At 42.8% G+C, this 22,907-nt stretch overlaps 1 protein-coding gene across 2 annotated transcripts in view; it reads left to right on the top strand.

The window, feature by feature from the left end:
• The first annotated feature begins 14,465 nt into the window (after positions 1 to 14,465).
• Positions 14,466 to 22,907, top strand: part of GPC1 (glypican 1) — a 311,664-nt gene continuing 303,222 nt past the window's right edge. The window contains exon 1 of one of the 2 annotated variants that reach the window (XM_065556062.1): positions 14,466 to 14,531. Coding sequence is in view for 1 of the 2 variants with exons in the window: in XM_005282477.5 (XP_005282534.1) it covers positions 16,234 to 16,390 (157 nt within the window). In the remaining variant the exon portion in view is untranslated. Of the gene's footprint in view, positions 14,532 to 15,368; positions 16,391 to 22,907 lie in introns of those variants that run through there. The other variant, XM_005282477.5, reaches the window with a different exon arrangement.

A 22,907-nucleotide genomic window follows, 5' to 3' on the forward strand; every position in this document is an offset into this window, starting at 1 on the left:
GCGAGCTGAGGAGGATAAAGCAGCAAGAAAAATGGATGACTCTCAGAGCTCTGGCAGAGATGTTTAAGGGCAGGGCGGTGACAGGGGAGATTAGTGCACCCACCTGACCTCCTTCAGTATCTCTGACTTTAGACTATTTAATGATATCATGATGGGTTTATAATGTGTAGCACTAAGGACAGTTTTGGAAAAGTTCCCCATAAACAGTACACCTCTACCCCTATATAACGCTGTCCTCGGGGGCCAAAAATCTTACCGCGCTATAGGTGAAACCGCATTATATCGAACTTGCTTTGATCTGCTGGAGCGCACAGCCCCGTCCCCCTGGAGCGCTGCTTTACCGCGTCATATCCGAATTCGTGTTATATCGGGTCGCGTTATATCGGGGTAGAGGTGCATTAACATGTCTCACTTTCCCTTGTATCCATGGTTGTGTGATGTTTAGCACTAGCTCTTGCAGGGCCTGAGTGCCCTCTACTCCCACCAAGGTCCACAGTAGTTGACCACACAGAAGGCACTTGGCACATTTCAGGACAGGCATTGAAATAGCTTTGAGGAGCCCTGAGCCTGTTGCCTAGCAGTACTGAGCACCTGCAACCCCCCACTTAGAATGGTCAAGGTGCTCAGCATCTTTGAAAATCAGGACACTTCCACTGAGGCACTTAAATATGGAGTTAGGTGCCTAGCTGTGGGCTCCTGGGCTGGAAAATGTTAACCCAATGATTTATGGCTAACCTTACAGGGTTTAAGGTGACTAGGTTTATAACTGTCTACTCTGTAAAGTTTAAGGACGCAGTCTTGCACTTCTTACTAAGAAAAGAGTTTGCAATCAGTCTCTATTGTCTGTGACCTGAACAAGGAACAATTTTTGTCCTGTTCGTCTCATATTTTGTCCACTTCTCATTCTTCTTTCCTGGTATAAAAGCCACAGTTAAAAGGATGAAGGCAAAAAAGAAAAAGAAAGCTGCTAAATAAGTCCATGTGAATGCATAATGGATGTCCGCAAAATCTATGTATTAAGAAACAGAACCCACGTTCTCATGGGCTACACTACACATCCCATGAGGAGCCAGCCATGCATTTATTATGCCACTTCTGGAGGACGAGGAGGAAGACTTTCAGTTCTTTCTCAGATGGATAGTCTTGAACAGTTCATTTCACAAAACATTAGTAAATGGAGATTTGGGGAAAATTCCATTTTTCCACTTTAAAAATGAGTTACGAGCTCTGGAGTTCACCAGCTCATTCTTCTTGTTTAGGTGAAACAGACATTTGTGAGATGCAGAAAATGAGGGGAAAATTGCCTTAAGCATGTGTAAGGAGATTAGTTAGCATGTCATTATAATTTATTAATACTTTATAGGCATTGGTATTCTTGGTCTGAATATCTCAGAGGTACATAGTTAGGGCATTGTGCAGTTTTAGCTATAAGACTTTTAGACTATGCCTACACTACTGCCTAGGTTGGCAAAACTTATGTCACTCAGGAGTGTGAATATTCCACCCCCCGGAGCGACATAAGCACTATTGTGCACACTGCTATGTCAGCAGGAGAAGCTCTCCCGCTGACATAGCTATGCCACTCATGGGGTTTATGCCGCATAGAGCGTCTTCATCACACGTGCTGCAGAGGCACCAATACAGCTGTGCCACTGCAGCACTATAAGTGTAGACATGCGCTAATACAGCTATTAGGAATCAAATCAGGTTAAATTCCCTTCTACCTCTTTGAGGATTTAAGAGTGGCCATCTCAGCAGAAGCAGTGGGGAATGCTAAATGACAATATTTTCTTTTCTAAGCTAATTCAGTTGTTCATTTAACTCAGAAACAAACAAATCTGCCCTATCTCTATATTTACCCTTATGCAGTGTAGAGTAGATGCATAGGCTTCCACAAAAATTTCTCAGGCATTGATAGAAAAGTCCCATGCCAGGCACAGCATGGGAGTCTCTACTTAGAGAGATAGATAGCATTTATGTGGATTTTATGGCTTGCTACAATTATTATGTCCAGTAATTATCTGGTTCAGGTGGCAGAGTTCCAAAGAAGAGGAAACAAGGATCACTAGCTGTAGATAAATGATGGGTGCTGGGAGGTTGATTCCCCTCACTCTTTTTTTCCGGTTTACAGACTCTTCATGTGTGTAATTAACTGAAGTAATCTTGAAACATGGAGGGAAACAGGGAGATCACGGGGAAAAGGGATGTTTAAAATTCCCTGCACTCTCTGAGAGTCAAGAGGTACTTAATGGAGTTTTCAAAGGAAATACTTATGGAGCAACCCAGGCGATTATCAGGAAAGTACCATATGGGGTTCTTGATTAAGTTGATTAAGTGCTTAAGTTGGCTAGGCCCAGATCCTGAAAGGCAGAGTCAAGTACATTGTAGGATCATGTCTTTAACTTTCCTCTTTTTATTTTCTTAACTCAGAAGAGATGAACCTTGAAAATATAATTTCTTCCCTTATCTGTTCCATATTCCATTGGGAAACCATTTGTTTTTTCTAATTTAAGTGGAGCTGCAATTAAGGTGTCTGTTTGCCTAATAATTTCAGTTTATATAACACCTTCTTGCGCCAAAGCAACTTGGTTTATGTATATTGCATCAGCAAATAATATTTGTTAGTTAACTGCTACTGCTTAGAAAACAGGAGAGCACAACACCTCAACCCTATGGTGTTTTTGGAGGTCCCACACCATAGCAGGTATTAAAATCTGCTTTATTTAGAATCTGAAGGATGTTCTTAATCATATTATAACTATTTTAGATACAATTAATATTAGGTATAAATGATATTAGTGTCCTTTTAAAAAATCAGGATGCTTTGTGGCTTAGTGATTATGGAAAGGACTTGACGTCAGAAAATCTAGCTGAGTTAGTCTCAAATCAGAATCCTAAAATCTAATTGGGATGCAAACAGAAGCCCATCTAATACTGGAGAAATATATGTATTTTATTATAGGCATTGTTTTTTTCCCCTTCTCCCTTGTCTCCGCCAGAAAAAAAATAACTGAGAAAGGAATAGAAACGAGTGAGGATGGAGCAAAACGCAACAGCCACAAATAATAAAATATTTCATAATTTAATTTCACACTCACTAGGCTGCAGAGGCATTGCAGACTGTGGGGAGAATAAGTTAAGAAGGTACTGGCCAGACCATGGCAATATTGGAGTCTAAAGAAGCCTGACAGCTTTCAAAAAGTGAATGGAAGATTTCCTCTCCCCTCCTTCCATTCAATATAGATTAATGTGACCTCCAAAGGGAAACTCTTCAGAACTCCCTCAGTGGCTTTTGCAGTGAGGTTTATATTTGTACAGTATGTGAGGAAGAGTTCAAATTCAATTCCTGGCCTTAAGAAAGTTTCTGTTTTTGTTTTTTATGGCTATTTATTTTATTTTATTTTATTTTAAAGGTTGTACTTCTTTCATGGTCCCGTGATCTCTAAGTTCTTTGGCTGGCCTATAACCTTTCAACCTTGCACTACATTTTTCTTTTCTAAATTGGCCAGTGTTGAGACATCACTGAGGGAACATCAATGTTGTTATAAAAGACAGCATTCTCTCCAAAAATGTCAGAATGAGTGAGTCACTGCACCTGACTGCTTAGCTTTTGTCAAGCAGCAAGGAAGGTTTGAAAGTGAGGTTCAGTTTTTTTCCAGCTAACTTCTGTTTAAAGTATTTTTAAAAGACATTTTCCTGGCATCCTTTACAACAGAGGCAGTGGAGCTAAATTTTGCTTCCTTAACCACAAGAAAGAAGCCCTGGCCTTGGGCAAAAATTACAAGCAATTTCATATCCACACTGTGCTCAGAAGCAGCATTGTAAAACTTGAAGACAAAAATTAAAGGTGTGCTGGTGAGGTTGACCTATTCTTACTCTTGGGTTTCTCTGCTTTTCTCCTGTTCATGCTCTCTGTTCATTAGGAGCTTGGCTAGATGGAATCAGATTAAGAGCTCTATTTTAATCTCAAGAACATGAATGTGCGTCATCTTGCATCTTGAAAAATCCAACACTATGGATGTGTGTTTGATCCTGGCAGAAGATTTTTTTTCAAGATACACGGCAACGCATGTTAGATTAGGAATGAGATCCTCATCTGCAATAAAGCAGCATGGCTCTATTACAACACCAGTTTACACCCCCTGGGGATCAGGCCCAGGAATAACGCCTTCACCTGTTATGTAGCCATAATGAATTTTCTGTCTCCCTTCATGCGATGTGTTTGCCTCACAATATGCATACATTGAAAAATGAAAAACATATTGGATGAATTCCATCCCAGATACAACTCCATTGACTTGAGAGGGGTTATATCAGATGAATTTGGGCTATTTAAAAAAAATGTGATATTTAGTAGCTTATACCTTGTATTATTTGCATAGAGAAATCCTATGTGACAAGTCATTTCCAAAATAAAGGTGTTTTCAAAACAAGGTTATATCCATGGTATTTGAAGTGGTGCTGAGCAATGTTTGTCATTGCTACACTTGCAGCGAACCTATGTTTGGCCACAGTTTACTTGTAAAAAGAACAGGAGTACTTGTGGCACCTTAGAGACTAACAGATTTATTAGAGCATAAGCATAAGCATCCGAAGAAGTGGGCTGTAGTCCACGAAAGCTTATGCTCTAATAAATCTGTTAGTCTCTAAGGTGCCACAAGTACTCCTGTTCTTTTTGCGGATACAGACTAACACGGCTGCTACTCTGAAACAGTTTACTTGTACTTCATGCTGACACCTACTGTTAGCAACAGGTAATTATCCTAGTGTAGACAAGGCTTGAGAAGTGTGAAAGTTCATCCTAATACATTGAAGCCATTTGGAATTTTCATTACATCATAATCAGTTTCTTTATAACCAATTTCCCAATATAAACTGATTCTACTGTATGTAATTGTATTGGGGGAGAGGTAATGAACACTTGAACATAAGATAATTGTTTTAGTTAGTTATGCTATTTTGGTCTGTAATGTTGAATGTAGCATCAGCTGAAGATAAAGCATCAATTCTGCATTGTTCCACAGTCAAGAGATGCATATGTTGCTGCTCTGCAGATTTCCTTATTCAAGGCTTTATTTTCCCCCCTCCCTCCCCCCAGGAAACCAATGTAGGTCTGTCCCGATCCAAGGTTGAATGAGGATAAAGCATGACATCCAACAAAAGAAGAATTGGGGGTATGCTGATCAGTGCTTCACAAATCTCTTTCCAAAAGTATTGGTCTCTGGGACATTGTCCTTCTGAATGATAAAAAGTGGGAGTTGTCTGGTTACATTTTTGTAGCATTTGAGCAAAATCTTCTGCATAGTAATGGCATGCTGAAATCAAGCACTCGTAGCCTATGAACATCTGTACTGGTCTCAAGCTATTATATACCATCAAGTTAAGCACTGCTCTTAAGGCACATGACCATTTCTATGTTGTGTCTATATCTTAGACCACTGGAGTACTCTTTTTCAGGGGGAACGTTAGAGAAAGACATACAAAGGATTGATGATGGGATGAAATAAATGTCCTGCAGTGCCCGCAATTAATAGCAGTTTCTTCCGTGAATTTACAGCATTTTTTTGCCTTCAAAATTTTCTTTTTAGTGGGAAATCTGATTCATATGTAGTAACAGTAGGATAACACAGGATGGAATCACTTTGGTCTTTATAGTGATATATTCCTAAGACAATGTCAGAGGTGGTGTTCGCCCATCAGGGGCCCTAAGCAGAAATATTTTGGGCCCCCCTACAATATTATTAATAATAATGATAATAAAAAGTGAATGGGGGCCCCTTGAACTGCTCAGGTCCCTAAGCAATTGCTTAGTCTGCTTATGCCTAGTGCTGGCTCTGGTCAATGCTGGTAAATTGGGTGGTTGTTTTCCAAGGGTAGAGCGGGATTACCATTGAATGGTGTGATCCAGGATTTTCTACTGGAATCTTACATTTTTTCACAGTCTCAGTCTACAGAATACTACCACAGACAATGGGATTTAACATTGCATGTAAAGGGAGGTGGTCTACTGGAAATAGTAAAATAGCAATCTGCATCCTGCTAGAGACTCAGAGACTTTAAGGCTAGAAGGGACCATCATATTCATCTAGTCTGACCTCCTGCACATTGCAGGCCTCAGAACCTCACCCACCCACTCCTGTAATAGACCCCTAATCTCCAGCTGAGTTACTGAAGTCCTCAAATCATGATTTAAAGACTTCAAGTTACAGAGAATCCACCATCTACTCTAGTTTAAACCTGCAAGTGACCTGTGCCCCATGCTGCAGAGGAAGGTGAACAAAACCACAGGGTCTCTGCCAATCTGACCTGAGGGAAAATTACCTCCTGACCCCAAATATGGCAATCAGTTAGATTCTGAGCATGTGGGCAAGACCCACCAGCTGGACATCTGGGAAAGAATCAGAGCCCTCCCCATCTAGAGTCCCACCACCGGCTGCTGGAGATATTTGCTGTGGCAGTTGTAGATCAGCTACGTGACATTATAGGCAGCCTCATCATACCATCCCTTCTCCATAAACTTATCAAGCTCAGTCTTGAAGTCAATTATGTTTTTTGTCCCCACTGCTTCCCTTGGAAGGCTGTTCCAGAACTTCACTCCCAGATGGTTAAAAACCATCTAATTTCAAGCCTAAACTTCTTGATGGCCAGTTTATATCCATTTGTTCTTGTGTTCACATTGGCACTTAAATAACTCCTCTCCCTCCCTGGTATTTATCCCTCTGATGTATTTATAGAGAGCAATTGTATCTTCTTTTGGTTAGGCTAAACAAGCCAAGCTCTTTGAGTCTCATCTCATCAGGTAGGTTTTCCATTCCTTTGATCATCCTAGTAGCCCTTCTCTGCACCTGTCCCAGTTTGACTTCATCTCTCCTAGACATGGGAGACCAGAATTGCAGACATATATACTGTTCTCTTTGCACTCAATGTTACATTGTGTATCTTATGGTCTATCGTGATGCATATTCCATCTGTGAGGTCCACTGCCTCTTTTTTTCTTTACCAGAAGCAAGAAGTATTTATTTTCCTATATCTGGGGCCTGACTCTGCACCACTGAAGTCAATGAGAACTTTGCCATTGAGTTTGAAAAGGTGCAGGATCAGACCTCTCGGAATGATCCCCAGCTCTGCATGTCCTACAGAACAATATCCTTGATTGGGCACAGAAATCCTGGAAAGTCTTAGCACTTTGTTGGACAAATGGCTTCCTTACTGAATTGCTTGAGATCAAGCTGGATTTGTCAGCTAGACATAGATCCTCCGACAACCTAAGGAGACTGTTTGATCTTATATTCTTCCAGCACCAAAACAATCAAGGACACTATTTCTGTGAATGCTGATAAAGTTTAGGTTGAGTGGAAAGATCCAGTTCAGAAATAAGCAGCACCAGAAAGCAGATGAAATCTAGTAAATCTGCTAGATACCTGAATTAGACCTGATTCAGCAAGCCACATGTTGGGTTCCTGCTGAGCACAAGTCAACTTGGTGGGCTTTCATGGTTTAGTTGGAGAAGAGAAACAGGAAGAAAAAATACTAAAGGAAGCTCTTGACTTTGACTAAGATTTTATATCGGAGGTGCCTGACTTTTTGCTCTGTACCTCATGCAATCATTTACACTAGTGAAAAGTGGGTATAAAACAAACAAATCAGAACGGCGGCATTTTACATTCACATTACATAGCTGTAAATGGTTACACAGGAGTAGGGCAGCAGAGAATCAGGCTCAACATGGAGCAAAATCATCAGATTCTCTTCTCACATGGCATTTACACTTTTGCAGGTCAGATACTTGGCTGCTGTCAGATACTTGGTTGCTCCATTTTTACACCAGCTGAGAATCTGGTCCAGGTAACTCCACTGATGTCTGTGTGTTTGTTCCTGATTTGCATCAGCTGGAGAGAAGAATCAGGTCCAGTGTGTCTCAAAGTATATTCCCATGTAAACTTTTGAAAAATAGATGAAGTTTCCAAACATTTAATGCCAATGAGATATAAACTCCACTCTTTTCCTTTCCAACTGTTTCCCCCATTTTTTAATTCTTACCTTGTGCCAGGTGAATTGGCCTTTCTATATCACACCTGTCACCTGAACACCTATACCACACCTCCTGAATCTGCTTTTCTGGAGGCAGCACTTGGTCTGTGACTGACAAGAGGCTATCTGTGGCAGGATGGATTTTCTCTCTCTCTTTGCCTAAGTTGTTGGCACTCTGTGTTCCTTTCTCTGCATTCTATCTACGTGTCTTATGTTTTACTCTAGTCTTTTTCTTTGATCCTCTGGTTCTATTCCCCCCCCCCCCCCCCCCAAATCACTATTCTCCTTAAATGACTGCGGTTTATGGAATCTACAAATAGGGGATCTGCTGTTTTCCTTTTTCACATTAACTCACTGACTCTATCTACTTTGTTTAATTCAAAATGTTGAAAAAAATCAGTGTTCACAAAGTGAACCTCCCCTCCGATATGCACAGGGAAGAAGTTAATTTCCTGTATATTTTGTAAGATACATTAAAGTATGTTTTCATCATGTTTTGAAAATTTATTTCAAATTGCTTAAAATGTGATGTGCCTATCCCAAATTCTTGGTGCATATTCAAACTTTATCAATAAAAATACATACAATCCCTTATCATTGTTATGCATTTACATTTGTTTTCTCAAAGTTGTACAGTATGTAAAGTTAGATGGCTCTTGCCTTAAAGAGCTTGGAGTCAAAAATGCATTTGTCTATTTGGCACTCATCACCATAGTATCTGAGCACTTCACAATCATTTATGTATGTATTAATATATTCTCACAATAGCATGGAGAGAGAAGTAAGTATTATCTCTGTTTTACAGATGGGTAACTATGCCACAGAGAGTAAGTGACCTGACCAAGGTGACATAGGAAGCCTGTGACAGAGCTGGTAATTAAACTAGTATCTCCTTAGACCAATCTAGTGCTTTAATCACAAGGTAGTAAGCATTGGGCTTTTGTACTCTGATCTTTCACCCAGGAAATAGCAGAGTGGAATCTGAATAAACAGAGTGCATGTCGCAGTCTCTTACCATTTTCTCGTGAGTGACAATGATTTTGTCTCCTGCTATAGGCTTTGTTATTTTTATCTCAGTTGGCTGTAACCACTAGACCTCTACCTGCTCTCAGAGCCAGGATGGGAAACCAAGAATAATACTGATGTCCAAAGTTACAATCAAAAGTTCCCTCAAGTCAATGGCTTTCTGCTTTACTTCTCACTAGTTACTCCTATAGCTGAATTAAAGTCTGTGTTGTAGATCTGAAGGTGTTGAGTTCAAAACCTGATGATGCAAAAAGTTAGTGTAAGAATGATGGAGTAACGGCTGATTCTATACTGCAAAATGTATTTAGAATTAAATTTACATGTTGTTAATGTGTTTTACTGCTGCATTTTTAGTGTTTATATTTTGGTTAATAGAAGCTGTCCCTTTAGAAACAGGGAGTGGCAGACAGTGTGTTTGAGACCATGAGTGGGAGATTTTCCTATGTTTACAGAATGGAAAACTCTGCCTGTGTAAAGCTCCAAAAAGGTCAAGAAATGAGCCTCATTTGCAAGTGTGTAACACACTAGCATTATGGGGACTGGATGTCTCAGGATGTTACTAATAAGCTATTGAGCCTTTCACCTGTTAGTCACTGGTTTATTTCCTACTCATCTCAGCAGAGATTATAAATTGGTCCCATCTGATGGATGTTTGGCAGTCCTAAGAGTATCTGGCTGACAGATAAGTGTTTCACTGGGAGGTAAAGATCACCAAATTCATGCTTCGGGAAGCAAATTCCAAAGTTGAGACCCTCGATCTGAAAATGCTCTGCCCTCCCCCACCTCCTTGTTTAACAAGGGGGCTGTTAACTCCCAGTACCTCACTGGGTATCAAAATATCACAAGAAGATGGGTTATGTCTCCTCGTTGTTGAGACTGGGTTAGCTCTCTCCCAGTGGACAGTTACAGGTATAGCCACACTGCTGTAGAAGACCTGCAGCTGGCCTGGATCAGCTGACTCAGGCTCACAGATCTCAGACTGCAGGGCTATAAAACTGCAGTGTAGAGGTTTGGGCTTGTGCTGGAGTTGCCCTTGGTCAGCCTGAGTGTCCACACTGAAAATTTATAGTCCCACAGTCTGAATCCATGACCCTGAGTCAGCTGACCCAGGCCAGCTGTGGGTCTTCTATTGCAGTGTAGATAAACCTATTGCTATCTACTGTGAGGGAGCTAACGAGATCTCAACAATGAGGAGGAATGACCTGTCTTCTTGTGACTGCCCTGGCACACTGTGAGCCTGAGTCAGCTGACCCAGGTTCTAAGACTTGGTGCCACACGTCTTTTATCACAGTGTAGACATACCCTATGTGGACTGAGACTCAGGTAGGCCTGGGTTCAGCCCCTGGCTCTGCCTCAGACTTACAGCATGATGCTGGGCAACACAACTAGATCCCTCAATTTCCTATTTGTAAAGTGAGATTGATATTACCGCCTTTGTCTGTCTTGTCCAAAACCAGTGGGGCAGGGAATATTTCTGCCTGTGTTTCTAAAACGTGTAGCACCGCTGGGTCCTGAACTCAGTTGGCACCTCTAACTCACACCATTCTACAAACGAATAACACTGCTCTACAGCCAAAATGCTTCTGAAATAAATGTAGTCAAACTTTAATAATTCTGGGTCACTGAGAACGAAAATGATGCTTAAAATTGTTGATTGGCTCTAGTTTTCAAGATATGCTATTGGGTCAGTATATACGACCCTTGACTTGGGAATGGCGGAGGATAAGTGAGTTATAAAGGGAAGGGATCTCAATTTAAACCAGAAATGACTAAAATACATCTTTGACTGGATCTATGAATAAATCTATGACTGGGTTTGGACAGTACTTGCTTTTTAGGCAAGACAATGAATGATGCAATCTGAAGCTGGTATTGCCTCATGCATGATATGAATTGCATCATGTTATTCCTAGAAGTCATGGATGATGCAATCATAATGAAGCTTACATCACTCTGCTGAACAAATTGCCCTATATCAGCTCTAGAAATCATACAGTGTCGTGCTCTCTTATTTGTCAGTGTTTGATTTTGCAAAGGGACACATTTCCGTTTAGCCAAAGTGAGCAGAGATGCCTCATACTTGTGTGAACAGTGCAGATAACTTCTGCTATGTTTGTGGTGAAGTGACTTTTGCATCACAAAAGCGCAGTGTAATCACTATAGTTAAGAAAGCCTATCACCTTTATTTTGGCTGCAAAATTGGAGATCAGGACAAGAGGTGGGCCCCACACATATGCTGCAACACTTGTGCAACAAATCTTCGCCAGTAGTTGAACAGGAAAAGGAAATCTATGCCTTTTGCAGTGCCAATGATTTGGAGAGAGCCAACAGATCATACCAGCAATTGTTACTTCTGCATGGTGCCTCCAGTTGGGAAAGGTGTGTCAAAGAAGAAAAAGTGGACTGTGCATTATCCAAACATTCCATCAGCTATACGCCCAGTACCCCACGGAGAAGGACTGCCGGTTCCTGATGCACCAGAATCATTCTCACTTGAGTCAGACGAGGAAGAGGAAGAGGATGAAACTTCTGGTCCTGAACCATCAATGTCACAGGACCCACATTTTCTCCCATCCTCCTCCTCTGAACCACACCTCATAACACAAGGTGAACTGAATGACCTTGTCAGGGATTTGGAACTACCCAAGAGTAAGGCAGAGCCATTGGGCTCCAGACTACAGCAGTGGAATCTCCTGGCAGGTGATGTTAGGGTTTCCATGTTCCGTGACCGTCAAAAGGATCTTGTCCCATTCTTCTTCATGGAAGGTGATCTTGTAGCCTGCAACAACATCGATGGTGTGATGGCAGCCCTCAACATCGTTCACGATCCAGATGAGTCGAGACTGCTCATTGATTCATCGAAGACGAGTCTTAAAGCTGTTTTACTGCATTATGGCAATGTTTTACCATCAATTCCAGTTGGTCATGCAGTCCATATGAAGGAAACCTATGACAACATGAAACAACTTTTGAGCTGCATAAACTAGGACCAACATCAGTGGCAGCTTTGTGGCAATTTGAAGGTTGTTGCTCTCTTGCTTGGTCTGCAGACTGGATACACAAAGTACTGCTGTTTTCTCTGCGAATGGGATAGTCGTGCAAGAGATTCCCACTACATCAAGAAAGATTGGCCACTCCGACAGTCATTGGAGCCTGGGAGGAAAAGTGTTCGGCATCCACCACTTGCTGAATCAAGTACGATTTTGTTACCACCCTTACACATCAAGCTGGGTCTGATGAAGAACTTTGTCAAGGCCATTGACAAAACACAAGCAGCTTTCAAGTACCTCCATGGAAAATTTCCAAGGTTAAGTGAAGCTAAGATAAAGGAAGGTGTCTTTGTTGGTCCTCAGATTCATGAATTTCTTCGAGATGATGCATTTGACTATGCACTGCCTGGCAAGGAAAAGACGGCATGGAAAGCCTTCCAGTTAGTGGCAATAAATTTTCTCGGAAACAACAAGGCAGACAAGTACAGGTTGTTGGTGGAAAACCTCCTCAAGGCATACAAAAGCCTTGGTTTCAACATGTCAGTAAAGATAGATTTTTGCACTCTCATCTAGATTTTTTTCCACCGAACTGCGGAGCAGTAAGCGACGAGCACGGTGAGCGATTTCACCAGGACATTGCAACAATGGAGAAACGCTATCAGGGCAAATGGAGCCCATCAATGCTTGCAGACTATTGCTGGACAGTGACAAGAGATGCTCCATTTAATGAATACAAGAGACAAGCCAAGAAGCGCCGAGTAGACACTGAATAGGACTAACTATGTACAGAATAGTGTTTTGCCTTTTGTTTCATAATAAATTTGATTTATATAACCCTTTTGCTGATTTTTAAAGTGTTACATAAACAGGACAGGTGAAATATTATCATGTAAAGCAACCATAAACCCATGAAAATACCTAGGTTTACAATTTATGATTAAAACTCTACTATCTACACAATTTACATAGACATAAAATGTAAAAACTTCAATATCTTAGAAACAGTAGCCAATCAGTTGTTTTAATTGTCATATTTGAATTTAGCACATCAAAATACATAATAAATAGCACAATTTATCTCTGAAGCAGACGACTTCTCAAAAATTGTAGACCAGTGTAATAACCTTACTAAGGCCAATTTTATTCTGATGTGTGATATATGAATGAATAGAAGAAAACTGGCTCCATTTTTCACACACAACTTTTCAAATACAGATTTGTCAAGGCAATAGTATAACTTGCAATCTGATAAAAATTATACATATGTGATAGCTAATCTTGTGATAGCTTGTGTCTTTGCATTTGTGGGCCCGTGTTATAAATGAAGTGGGGGTAGCTACCTTTGATGGACACCCAGCCAGCCAGTTAGATGTAAAATGCCTCTTGGTAGCTGTTCTCTACTTGCTTTACCTGTAAAGGGTTAAAACGTCTCCCAGGTAAAGAAAAAAAAAAAAAAAGCGGCACCTGACCAAAAAAGCCAAGGGGAAGGCTAGAACTTTTTAAATTTGGGAAAGAATCTTTCCCTTTGTTCTGTGGTTCTCTCTGGGCTGCAGGGACACGGAGCAGCAGTGCTATAAGCAGGAATGCTGTGTAAGGTTTGAACCAGGTATGAAAAATTATCTTCCATACCTAGAAGGAATCATTTGGATAGGGAATGTTTAGATAAATGCGGGGGGTGAAAGGGCTTAAGGGTACCCCACAGGGAGAAATTCCCAAGTGCTACTTGCTGGGTCTTTTTTTTTTTTTTTTTTGCATTTGGGTGGTGGCAGCGTTTACCAAGCCAAGGTCAGAGAGAAGCTGTAACCTTGGGAGTTTAATACAAGCCTGGAGTGGCAAGTATTAATTTTTAGAATCCTTGAGGGCCCCCACCTTCTGCACTCAAAGTGACAGAGTGGGGAATCCGCCTTGACAGTGATAGCTTGTCTCTTTGCATTTGTGGGCCCATCTTTGAATACCTTCTTTATAAATGCCCCCCCGCAATGAGTATTCCTTATATATCCGATTTTAAAATAAAATAATTCTGTAGGGACCAGGACTGGAGGAATTCTATGTGCTCAGTCAGTGCCAGAGTTTTTCCAGCAGCTTGAGAGTGGGATCAAGAAGCTGAGATTAATTTATGCAGAAACTTCTCTGTAAATCAGCTGCCGCAGCTCTGGGTTTAGGTCAGTGGTTTTCAAACTGCAGGTTGCGACCCGGTACTGGGTCGTAGAATGTAAAGCACTGGGTCGCGGTGACTCTGGTCAGCACCGCCGACCAACCACTAAAAGTCCCATCAATGGTGCTGCCCGGCTAAGGCAGGCTAGCCCCCCACACCTAGCACTGCCTCCACACTCCCATTGGCTGGGCACTGGTCAATAAGAGCTTGGGAGGGGGCCTGCAGCGCTGGCTCTGCTGCTGGCCATTTTGAGGACGCAGCACGGTCCACGGTGCCAGGACAGGCAGGAAGCCTGCCTTAGCACCACCGCTGACCGGGAGCCGCCCGAGGTAAGCCCACGCCCCAACTCCCTGACCCAGCCCTGAGCCCCCTCCTGCACCTCAAATCCCTCATCCTCACCCCCAGCCCAGACCTGCTCCCACACCCCAACCCCTACCCCAGCCCTGAGTCCCTCATTCCTGGTCCCAGCCTGCAACCCAACCCTCTGCCCCAGCCTTGAGCCCCTCCCACACCCCAAACCCCTCCGCCCCAGCTTCGTTGGGTCGGGGACATAAACAGTTTTCTTCATCTGGGTCACCAGAAAAAAAGTTTGAAAACCACTGGTTAGGTGATACTTGAAACCATAGTGTTCCTTGCTCCATGACAACCTTTCCTAAAGATAATTTACAATTACTGGTTATTACATAGCTGGGTTGGGTCTTCTGAAAAATACAGGGCAAAGCCTAGCACTCAACCTGCACCACTAACTGTCCAGCACCCTGGGCTTTGTGCCGTAGTTTGCAGAAGGACGCCGGCTGTGTAATGGAGCACAGCAGGGTGCATGCTAGGTCAGGTATGCAATGGACAGCCGGGTGCAGGCTGCATGCCGGACTTTGCCTTGCACTGTGCAGAGGGCTCCAGCCCGCCGAACTGGCCAGACGGCCCCGAGCGCAGGCTCGGTTTACGCCGGCCTGTGGCCGAAGAAGATGCCCGGCGTTGAAGGAAGCCCAAGGTGCAGCGGCTGCGGAATGGTGTCAGGGGCGCGCGCTGACCTGACTATTGCCAATTAGCAGGTGGCAGCGGCGGCTGCTGCTGTCACCACGCGGGGAGCCGGCGGCGCAGCCTTCCCCCAGCAGAGTTTAACGGAGCAACCCCCCGGGTAGGCGTGGGAGGAGCCTGGGGGCAAGGCAGGGGGCGGGCCGCTCCCCGCCCTTGATTGGCGCAGGGGCTGCATGATGCCACGTCCGGCGGGGGAAGCCCTGCCTTGCCGCGGAGCCTCCCCGCCCTCACCCTCTTTGCAGGTGGTGCGCCGCTGCCACCGGCCGGGCTCATTGCTCCTGCCGGGGACACGCGCGCTCGCCCCGCGCTCTGCTGCTCCCGAGGAGAGCTGCGCCGCGCCGCCTCCCCGCTCCTGCCGCTTCCATCGCTCTCCCTTAGCTCCCGGCCTCAAACTTTGCCCATTCCGGGCTGTAATCCGTTTGCATCGCAACCGTCCCCTGCAGCAGCGCCCTGCCGGAGCTTGGGGGGAGATGCGCCCTCCGCTCTAACCAGAGCGTTTACACACAAGTGGGATCTGCCTCTGCTGCGATCGGGGCCGGGTTCCATCCCCCGGGAGCTCCTGCGTTCTGAGTGGCGGCAACTGCACCATCCCTGGGAAGTCAGCCCCAGAAGAGCCAGGATTTCCCCCCGACCTTCTTCCCACTCTTCTTGCAATAGCTGTTGGAAGTCACAGGCTCTCTCCGCAGCCCGAGATCTTGCATCGCCCTGCCTAGGTCCCACTGATTTTTGCCTGTGGGTTGGGGACTTTTTTAAACCCTCCCCCCCTTGCCATCTGCTTTCCCTGGAGTGTTGTTTTTTCAGGGGGGCGGGAAGGCAGGGATGCTTGGGGGAAGGTGGGACTGAGATCCCCCCCCCCCCATTCCGTGCACAGTGCCTGCAAACAGCTAGCGAGCGCCGGGCAGAGGGAGAGAGCCCGCTTTGCAGCCCGGGGTCAACGGGACCTTGGGATTGTCCTTTGCGCTGCAGGTTCGGGGGGCTTGGCGGAGAAGGAGGATGCATTTCTTCCCGTGGGGATTTTGGCTTCTGTGTGTCGCCGCCTCCTCGGCTCGGGGTGACAGTGGCAGCAAAGCGAAGAGCTGCACCGAGGTCCGGCAGTTTTATGCGACCAAAGGATTCAGCCTGCACGGGGTACCCCAGGCGGAGATCTCAGGTGAGCCTCTCTGCACCCCCAGACCCTTCCCCCGAAACACCAGGCAGCGCTCTACAAAGGCTCTCCCGTAGAGGGCAACCTCTGCTAGGAGCCCGGCTTCCCAGCCTCCCAGCTCCCTGTACAAAGAGACTCCGCTTTGTCACGGTCCGTGTCTGGCTGGAAGGTGGGACTCAGGCAGGATGGTGCTTTGCAGACATGTGCAAACTGGGGGTGTTGGGCACCAGCTCCTGAGGTATTGGCAGGACTTCTCCAAAATAAAGGGGATTCCCTCCCCCCACAACACTCCAGGGCGTCCCTATCTCTTCCCATCAGATTTCTAGTAAATGGACCCACCAATTCAGCAGTGATCCATCTAAATAATGGTGTGATTTCCTCTCTCCTTCCCAGATGACCAGTGCAATTAAGTTGGTGTTTATTGCATAGGAAGGTAGTCTGTTCTGGACTGTTGGGGTGAGGAGAAAAACGATTTCTTGTAGCTTTTTCTTTCTTTTCTTCTTTTTTCTTTTTTTAAAGGGAGTTAGTTACAAGTCAGGGAGTGGTGAAAAGTCAGACCTCCGATTTCTTCAGGAGGAGGGCATCCCCAGATGTGTCACACCTAACCCTTCTTAGCAATTGTAAAGTCTCCAGATATACAAAGTTTTACTTGATTCTCTGTGGTGCAAACGTGTTTAATGTCAAAAGGTTCTGAGATTTCTGGTGATTCCTTTTATCATTGTACATTGTGTGATCTAGGGGATTTGGGTCAGAACTCAGGATAGTCAAAATCCCATGGGTTTGATTTCAAAGCTAGGAAGTGCTCCAAGGTTACAAGAGAGCAGAGTTGATTTTTTTTCTAATCTTTTGGATGAAAAACAGCTTAAAAAGCATTTGTCAGTTAAAAATTGAAGTGTAAGTAAAATAACCTTTGTCAGGTGTTTGAAACAGGGCAGTAACCCCAGCCACCTACATCAGAGTTTATTCCTGCTACCTTAATACTGTATGTGGAATACAAACCAAATGTGGGTTTTTTTTTTGTCTGTCTGTTTTTTGGCAAATACAGAGTTTTCTTTTCAGAAAATCTCTGAAACATAAATAATATTTAAAGGTCTGGTTAGGTTTTTGAAAAACCTGTGGGAAAATATCTGCTGAGACTTGCATTTATTTTTGTTTGCTTTGTTTATTTTTAAAGCATTGCCTAAGTTCTGATTCACAGACTTGTGACCCATATCCGAGAGCTTTCTTGCTCACTTGTGGGAGCTTCGTAATTCAGACAAAGCATAAGATATGCAAGTGTACGTGCCAAAGCCAACCTACAGGGACATCTCAGCAAGATTGCAGTTTGTAGTTCATTTCTAAGCTGCAGAATTTCTTATGATGAATACTTCAATAGTGTTGTTTTATGGGGAACATCCTCATCATCTGACATACAAATGGAGAAGGCTGAACTTTTGTTCATACAAATGTGAACTTTTTCTTTGTTGAAAGTTTTCAGAGTAGCAGCCGTGTTAGTCTGTATCCGCAAAAAGAACAGGAGTACTTGTGGCACCTTAGAGACTAACAGATTTATTAGAGCATAAGCTTTCGTGGACTACAGCCCACTTCTTCGGATGCATATATTTATATATATCATATGCATCCAAAGAAGTGGGCTGTAGTCCACGAAAGCTTATGCTCTAATAAATCTGTTAGTCTCTAAGGTGCCACAAGTACTCCTGTTCTTTTTGTTGAAAGTGGATCTTAAAGTAAAATGGGAGGTTTCTGAGAGTGAAATAGTGGAGAATTTCAATGGAGGGCTTTTTTTTTTTTTAAGGGAGGGCAATGAATCCAGTGAAGCAAAAAAGACCCTTTTCACTTGATTACAAATTATCTGTAAGGGAGAGCTTAAATATGTCATGCAGCTTATAAAGTCTTCAAGGGAGTAAACATTTAAGAAGTATTGTCATGAGAGTACATGGGAGTGGATGAAACACTAAATGAAATGATGATAGTACAGGCTTCAGTGTTGATCATATTTTAGGATTGTGTGAAATGCATTTCATAAGATATAAGTATCTTGTGTCCTCAGGTTCACTGTGTATAAAACTTCTTGTGCCTAGAAATGCTGAGATCAGTAAAGAAATGAGACAGATTTCTAGGAACCACGTTTATTATTTCTAAAAAGTTACCAGCATTCATGTTTGCAATCTTAAGCAATAATGATTGAAAATATAGTATCAAACTGTTTACCTTTGACAATCTAGTATTGTAAACAGTGAAACTGTACAGTAAAAACTGGTGGAATGAACAGAGAAAATATGGGGAATACTATCTTCACATGTGAATGTTCTGCTGATAGCACAGCCAATTGTGTACTTAAAAATACAAAATGAGAACACTTTGTGTTCATTGTTGGTGATTGTCATATGTACTTCAAACTTCTAAGAATTTAGAAACTTGCATCTGTGTTCTCTTAATATCAATATAATAAAGATAAAACATGAATGTATTTTACTGTGAAAATGCACATGGCAATTTTGATTGGGCACGGAGTATATATTGTGTATGCTTCTGGTTTGACTATCCTATATACAGGATGTACTTATTGTTTAGATTATTTCAGATTAAAGGTCTTTAAATAGATTTTCAGTGACAACTATGCAAGAAACCATAACAGATAACATTTTGTTTTAAGAGACCACTTTTTATAGCATTCTCAAAGATACTGGGTAGAATATAGCTCCACCTTTATTAGCAAATCACTTATGTTAAGCCACCAAATTTTGTTGTCCCTTTGAGTGGTCACTTAAATACAGTGAAATGTGTTTTAGTTACCCACTGTAATCCTTATGACAGAAATCTGATCAGCTCAAGATTCCGGTCATTTCTGTAAATGTCTACACAACAATAAACACTAGGAGCAATTTTAGTTTAGTAAGAAGTGCTGATTGGGGTAGTTTAGTAATGAGCAGCCTGGCTCTGCTTTTACTGGAGTCCCTCTGAGAGAGGTTTTCCAGTGCCAATCTTGTGGCTTGTCAGACATGCATGGATCACCCTAAGAGCCATCAGTTCTTCACTCTTTGGAGGCAACTACACTTTATCCTCTTCCTCCCCAAGAAGCTCCTACTGTTTTTCCTCCTCCCATAGTCTTACTCTTTCGCAAAGGAGGAACTTGCTTTACTGCCCCATGGCTTTGCCTGCCAAGAGAGAACTACGGGTGGCTGCTTTGCTCCTGGATTGTTAGGACTGGCTCAGGAGTCTGGTATCATCATTAAAGGGCCCATGCATCCCCAAACTCCTCTTGACTTCAGAAGAAGTTGAGGGTGTACCAGTCATGCAGGCTGTGACTCAGAATGAGTTAGCTGCATTTATGTTGGTTTTAGCACACTTCAGATGTTTTAATCTACAATTTTTAATGATTTAAGAGGATTATGACTAATATAAAAACTCCTTGGCTCAGCAGACGGTAGTTCCTGCTTATGAGTGTACAAACCAGCTAGAGAGGCGACTACACTGTTGTTAGTTCAGTAGCATATACAGATCTGATTAAGGGAAGAGTCCAGACCCCCGACTTTCTCATTAAATGTGTAGGGTGGGTTTCTAACTTTACATTAATGTTTGTACAATGCGTTGACATGTATAAACGCTCTAAATATGTCAGGTACTATTATTAAACGTGCTTTAGGAAGAGACAAGGTGTTAAATCTCATGGCTTTGAAGTCAATGGCAAAACTCCCAACCATTAAAAAAAAAAAAATCGACCCGTATCAGTAATCTTTGCTGACTCCCATATAAATATCTGCTTTAGGGAAGATTTCTAAACTAAGGGGAGTTACTCCCTCCCCTTGCACTTGGTGCAGTTGACAACATTCGCCAGGCCTACATCTACTCAGTTGGTAACTGGCTGGGCACAGGTTTCCTGCCATTTGGAGAGTATTCCCAGTGCAGGACTCATTGCCTGAAGACTTATTGTCCTTTTAAACCCCATAAAGACCACAACATTTTGTGAAATATCCATCCCCCTCATCACTAGCCCATTGCTTGGGGTGCTCTGAGTTGAGCTGGGGCTCTTTATACAGATTCTTGAGCAGGGTTATGTGTTTAAATGTGCCTGCTGTGAGAGGGCAGTATGCTGTTTGAATTCATTTACCCCAAGACCGCTTCTCAAAACTTGGTTCCCTCTCATGCTGAGCCAGAGAGAGATTCTATGAGATGGGGGTAGTATGGGCAAACGGTGAGCAAACTGCAGAATTTATTTTCAGTGCGTTTTGAGCTAGCATGGGTATTCACTTTTCAAGGCAATTCCACTACTCACCCGTGTAAGTATCACTTAACCCTGTGCATTACTGGCTGCTTAGTTTGCCTGAGTCAGAACCACTTGCTTTCATCTCTCAGCTCTTCTAGCCTCCCACAAACTGTTCCTGTGACTACATTATGCTCTTTGTGAGAGAGACATTGTCAAGTGTATGTATGAGAGCCATTGTAGGGATGTTAGCTAAATTAAGAATTGAGCAGAACTGTTCTTTTACTCTCTCTACAGGACCTAATTTGATGGGGATTTCAGGATGTTACTGTGTTAATGACAAATATAGGAATTTTATTTTTTGAGTTTTTCTAGAGACCTGCAGTAATAAAGCCTCAAGCACAATGACTGGCAAAGTTACAGATGAGATATAAAGAATAGAATGTGGGATTTTCTGTTCTCAAACCACAGGTTTCTGCCACTTGATCTAAAGATGAATCTCCATTGTCTACCAGTAGTAGTAGCAGGATTTATTATATCATCTTTGTGTTGTAGCCATACCAGCTAAGTATGTTACAGTACTGGTGGGCTTGTTAGGAAGAAATTAGATTAGCTGAAAGATAGAAAAATTCTCCTGGTTCTGCATACTTGGTGGTAGTACTTCTGAAGAAGCAACACGTGCTAAATTATGTCCTGTTTTTACTAAATTTGGCCATGATCTTGGTATGAATATTGGAACAGGTTTTGGTTGAATGTGATTCTTTTCATGCCAAAGTCCTTTTTTAAAAAATTGATATGTTTACATATTTTCTGCTTTTGTGATTGTTCTGTTAGGTTCTCAATACAATATGTGCACACATGTACTTGTCAAAATCACACTTACGGAGCAAAATAAGTTCCCTCTGGTGGCTAATTAGTAGGGCCCTACCAAATTCACGGCCATGGAAAAACACATCATGGCCCATGAAATCTGGTCTCCCCTAGTGAAATCCGGTCTTTTGTGAGCTTTTACCCTATACTATACAGATTTCACAGGGGAGACCGGTGTTTTTCAAATTGGGGGTCCTGACCCAAAAGGGAGTTGCAGGGGGGTCACAAGGTTATTTTAGGGGGGGTCACGGTATTGTCACCCTTACTTCTGCGCTGCCTTCAAAGCTGGGTGTCCGGAGAGCAGCAGCTGTTGGTTGGGCACCCAGCCCTGAAAGCAGCATCCCGCTAGCATCAGCGCAGAAATAACGGTGGCAATACCATACCATGCCATCCTTACTTCTGCGCTGCTGCTGGCAGCAGCGCTGCTTTCAGAGTTGAGCTCTCGTCCAACAACTGCAGCTCTCCAGCTGCCCAGCTCTGAAGGCAGTGCCGCCACCAGCAGCAGCACAGAAGTAAGGGTAGCAGTACTGCAACCCCCCCCTACAATAACTTTGCGACCCCCTCCCCCAACGCCTTTTTGGGTCAGGACCCCTACAATTACAACACCATGATTTCAATTATTTAAATCTGAAATTTCACAAAAATTATGATTTTTAAAATCCTGAAATTGACAAATGGACCATGAATTTGGTAGGGCCCTACTAACACTGGTCTACAATTTTTGAGAAGTTGTCTGCTTCAGAGATAAAATGTGCTATTTATTATGTATTTTGATGTGCTGAATTCAAATATGACAATTAAAACAACTGATTGGCTACTGTTTCTAAGATATTTAAGTTTTTACATTTTATGTCTATGTATATTGTGTAGATAGTAGAGTTTTAATCATAAATTCTAAACCTAGGTCTTTTCATGTGTTTATGGTTGCTTTACATGATAATATTTCACCTGTCCTGTTTATGTAACACTTTAAAAATCAGCAAAAGGGTTATATAAATCAAATTTATTATGAAACAAAAGGCAAAAAACTATTCTGTACATAGTTTAGTCCTATTCAGTGTCTACTCGGCGCTTCTTGGCTTGTCTCTTGTATTCATTAAATGGAGCATCCCTTGTCACTGTCCAGCAATAGTCTGCAAGCGTTGATGGGCTCCATTTGCCCTGATAGCGTTTCTCCATTGTTGCAATGTCCTGGTGAAATCTCTCGCCACTGTGCTTGTCGCTCACTGCTCCACAGTTCGGTGGAAAAAAATCTAGATGACAGTGCAAAAAATGTATCTTTAGTGACATGCTGCAACCAAGGCTTTTGTATGCCTCGAGGAGGTTTTCCACCAACAACCTGTAGTTGTCTGCCTTGTTGTTTCCGAGAAAATTTATTGCCACTAACTGGAAGGCTTTCCATGCTGTCTTTTCCTTGCCACACAGTGCATGGTCAAATGCATCATCTCG

This window comes from Chrysemys picta, chromosome 9, assembly GCF_011386835.1.
Source record: "Chrysemys picta bellii isolate R12L10 chromosome 9, ASM1138683v2, whole genome shotgun sequence".
In the NCBI taxonomy this organism is placed as follows: Eukaryota; Metazoa; Chordata; order Testudines; family Emydidae; genus Chrysemys; species Chrysemys picta.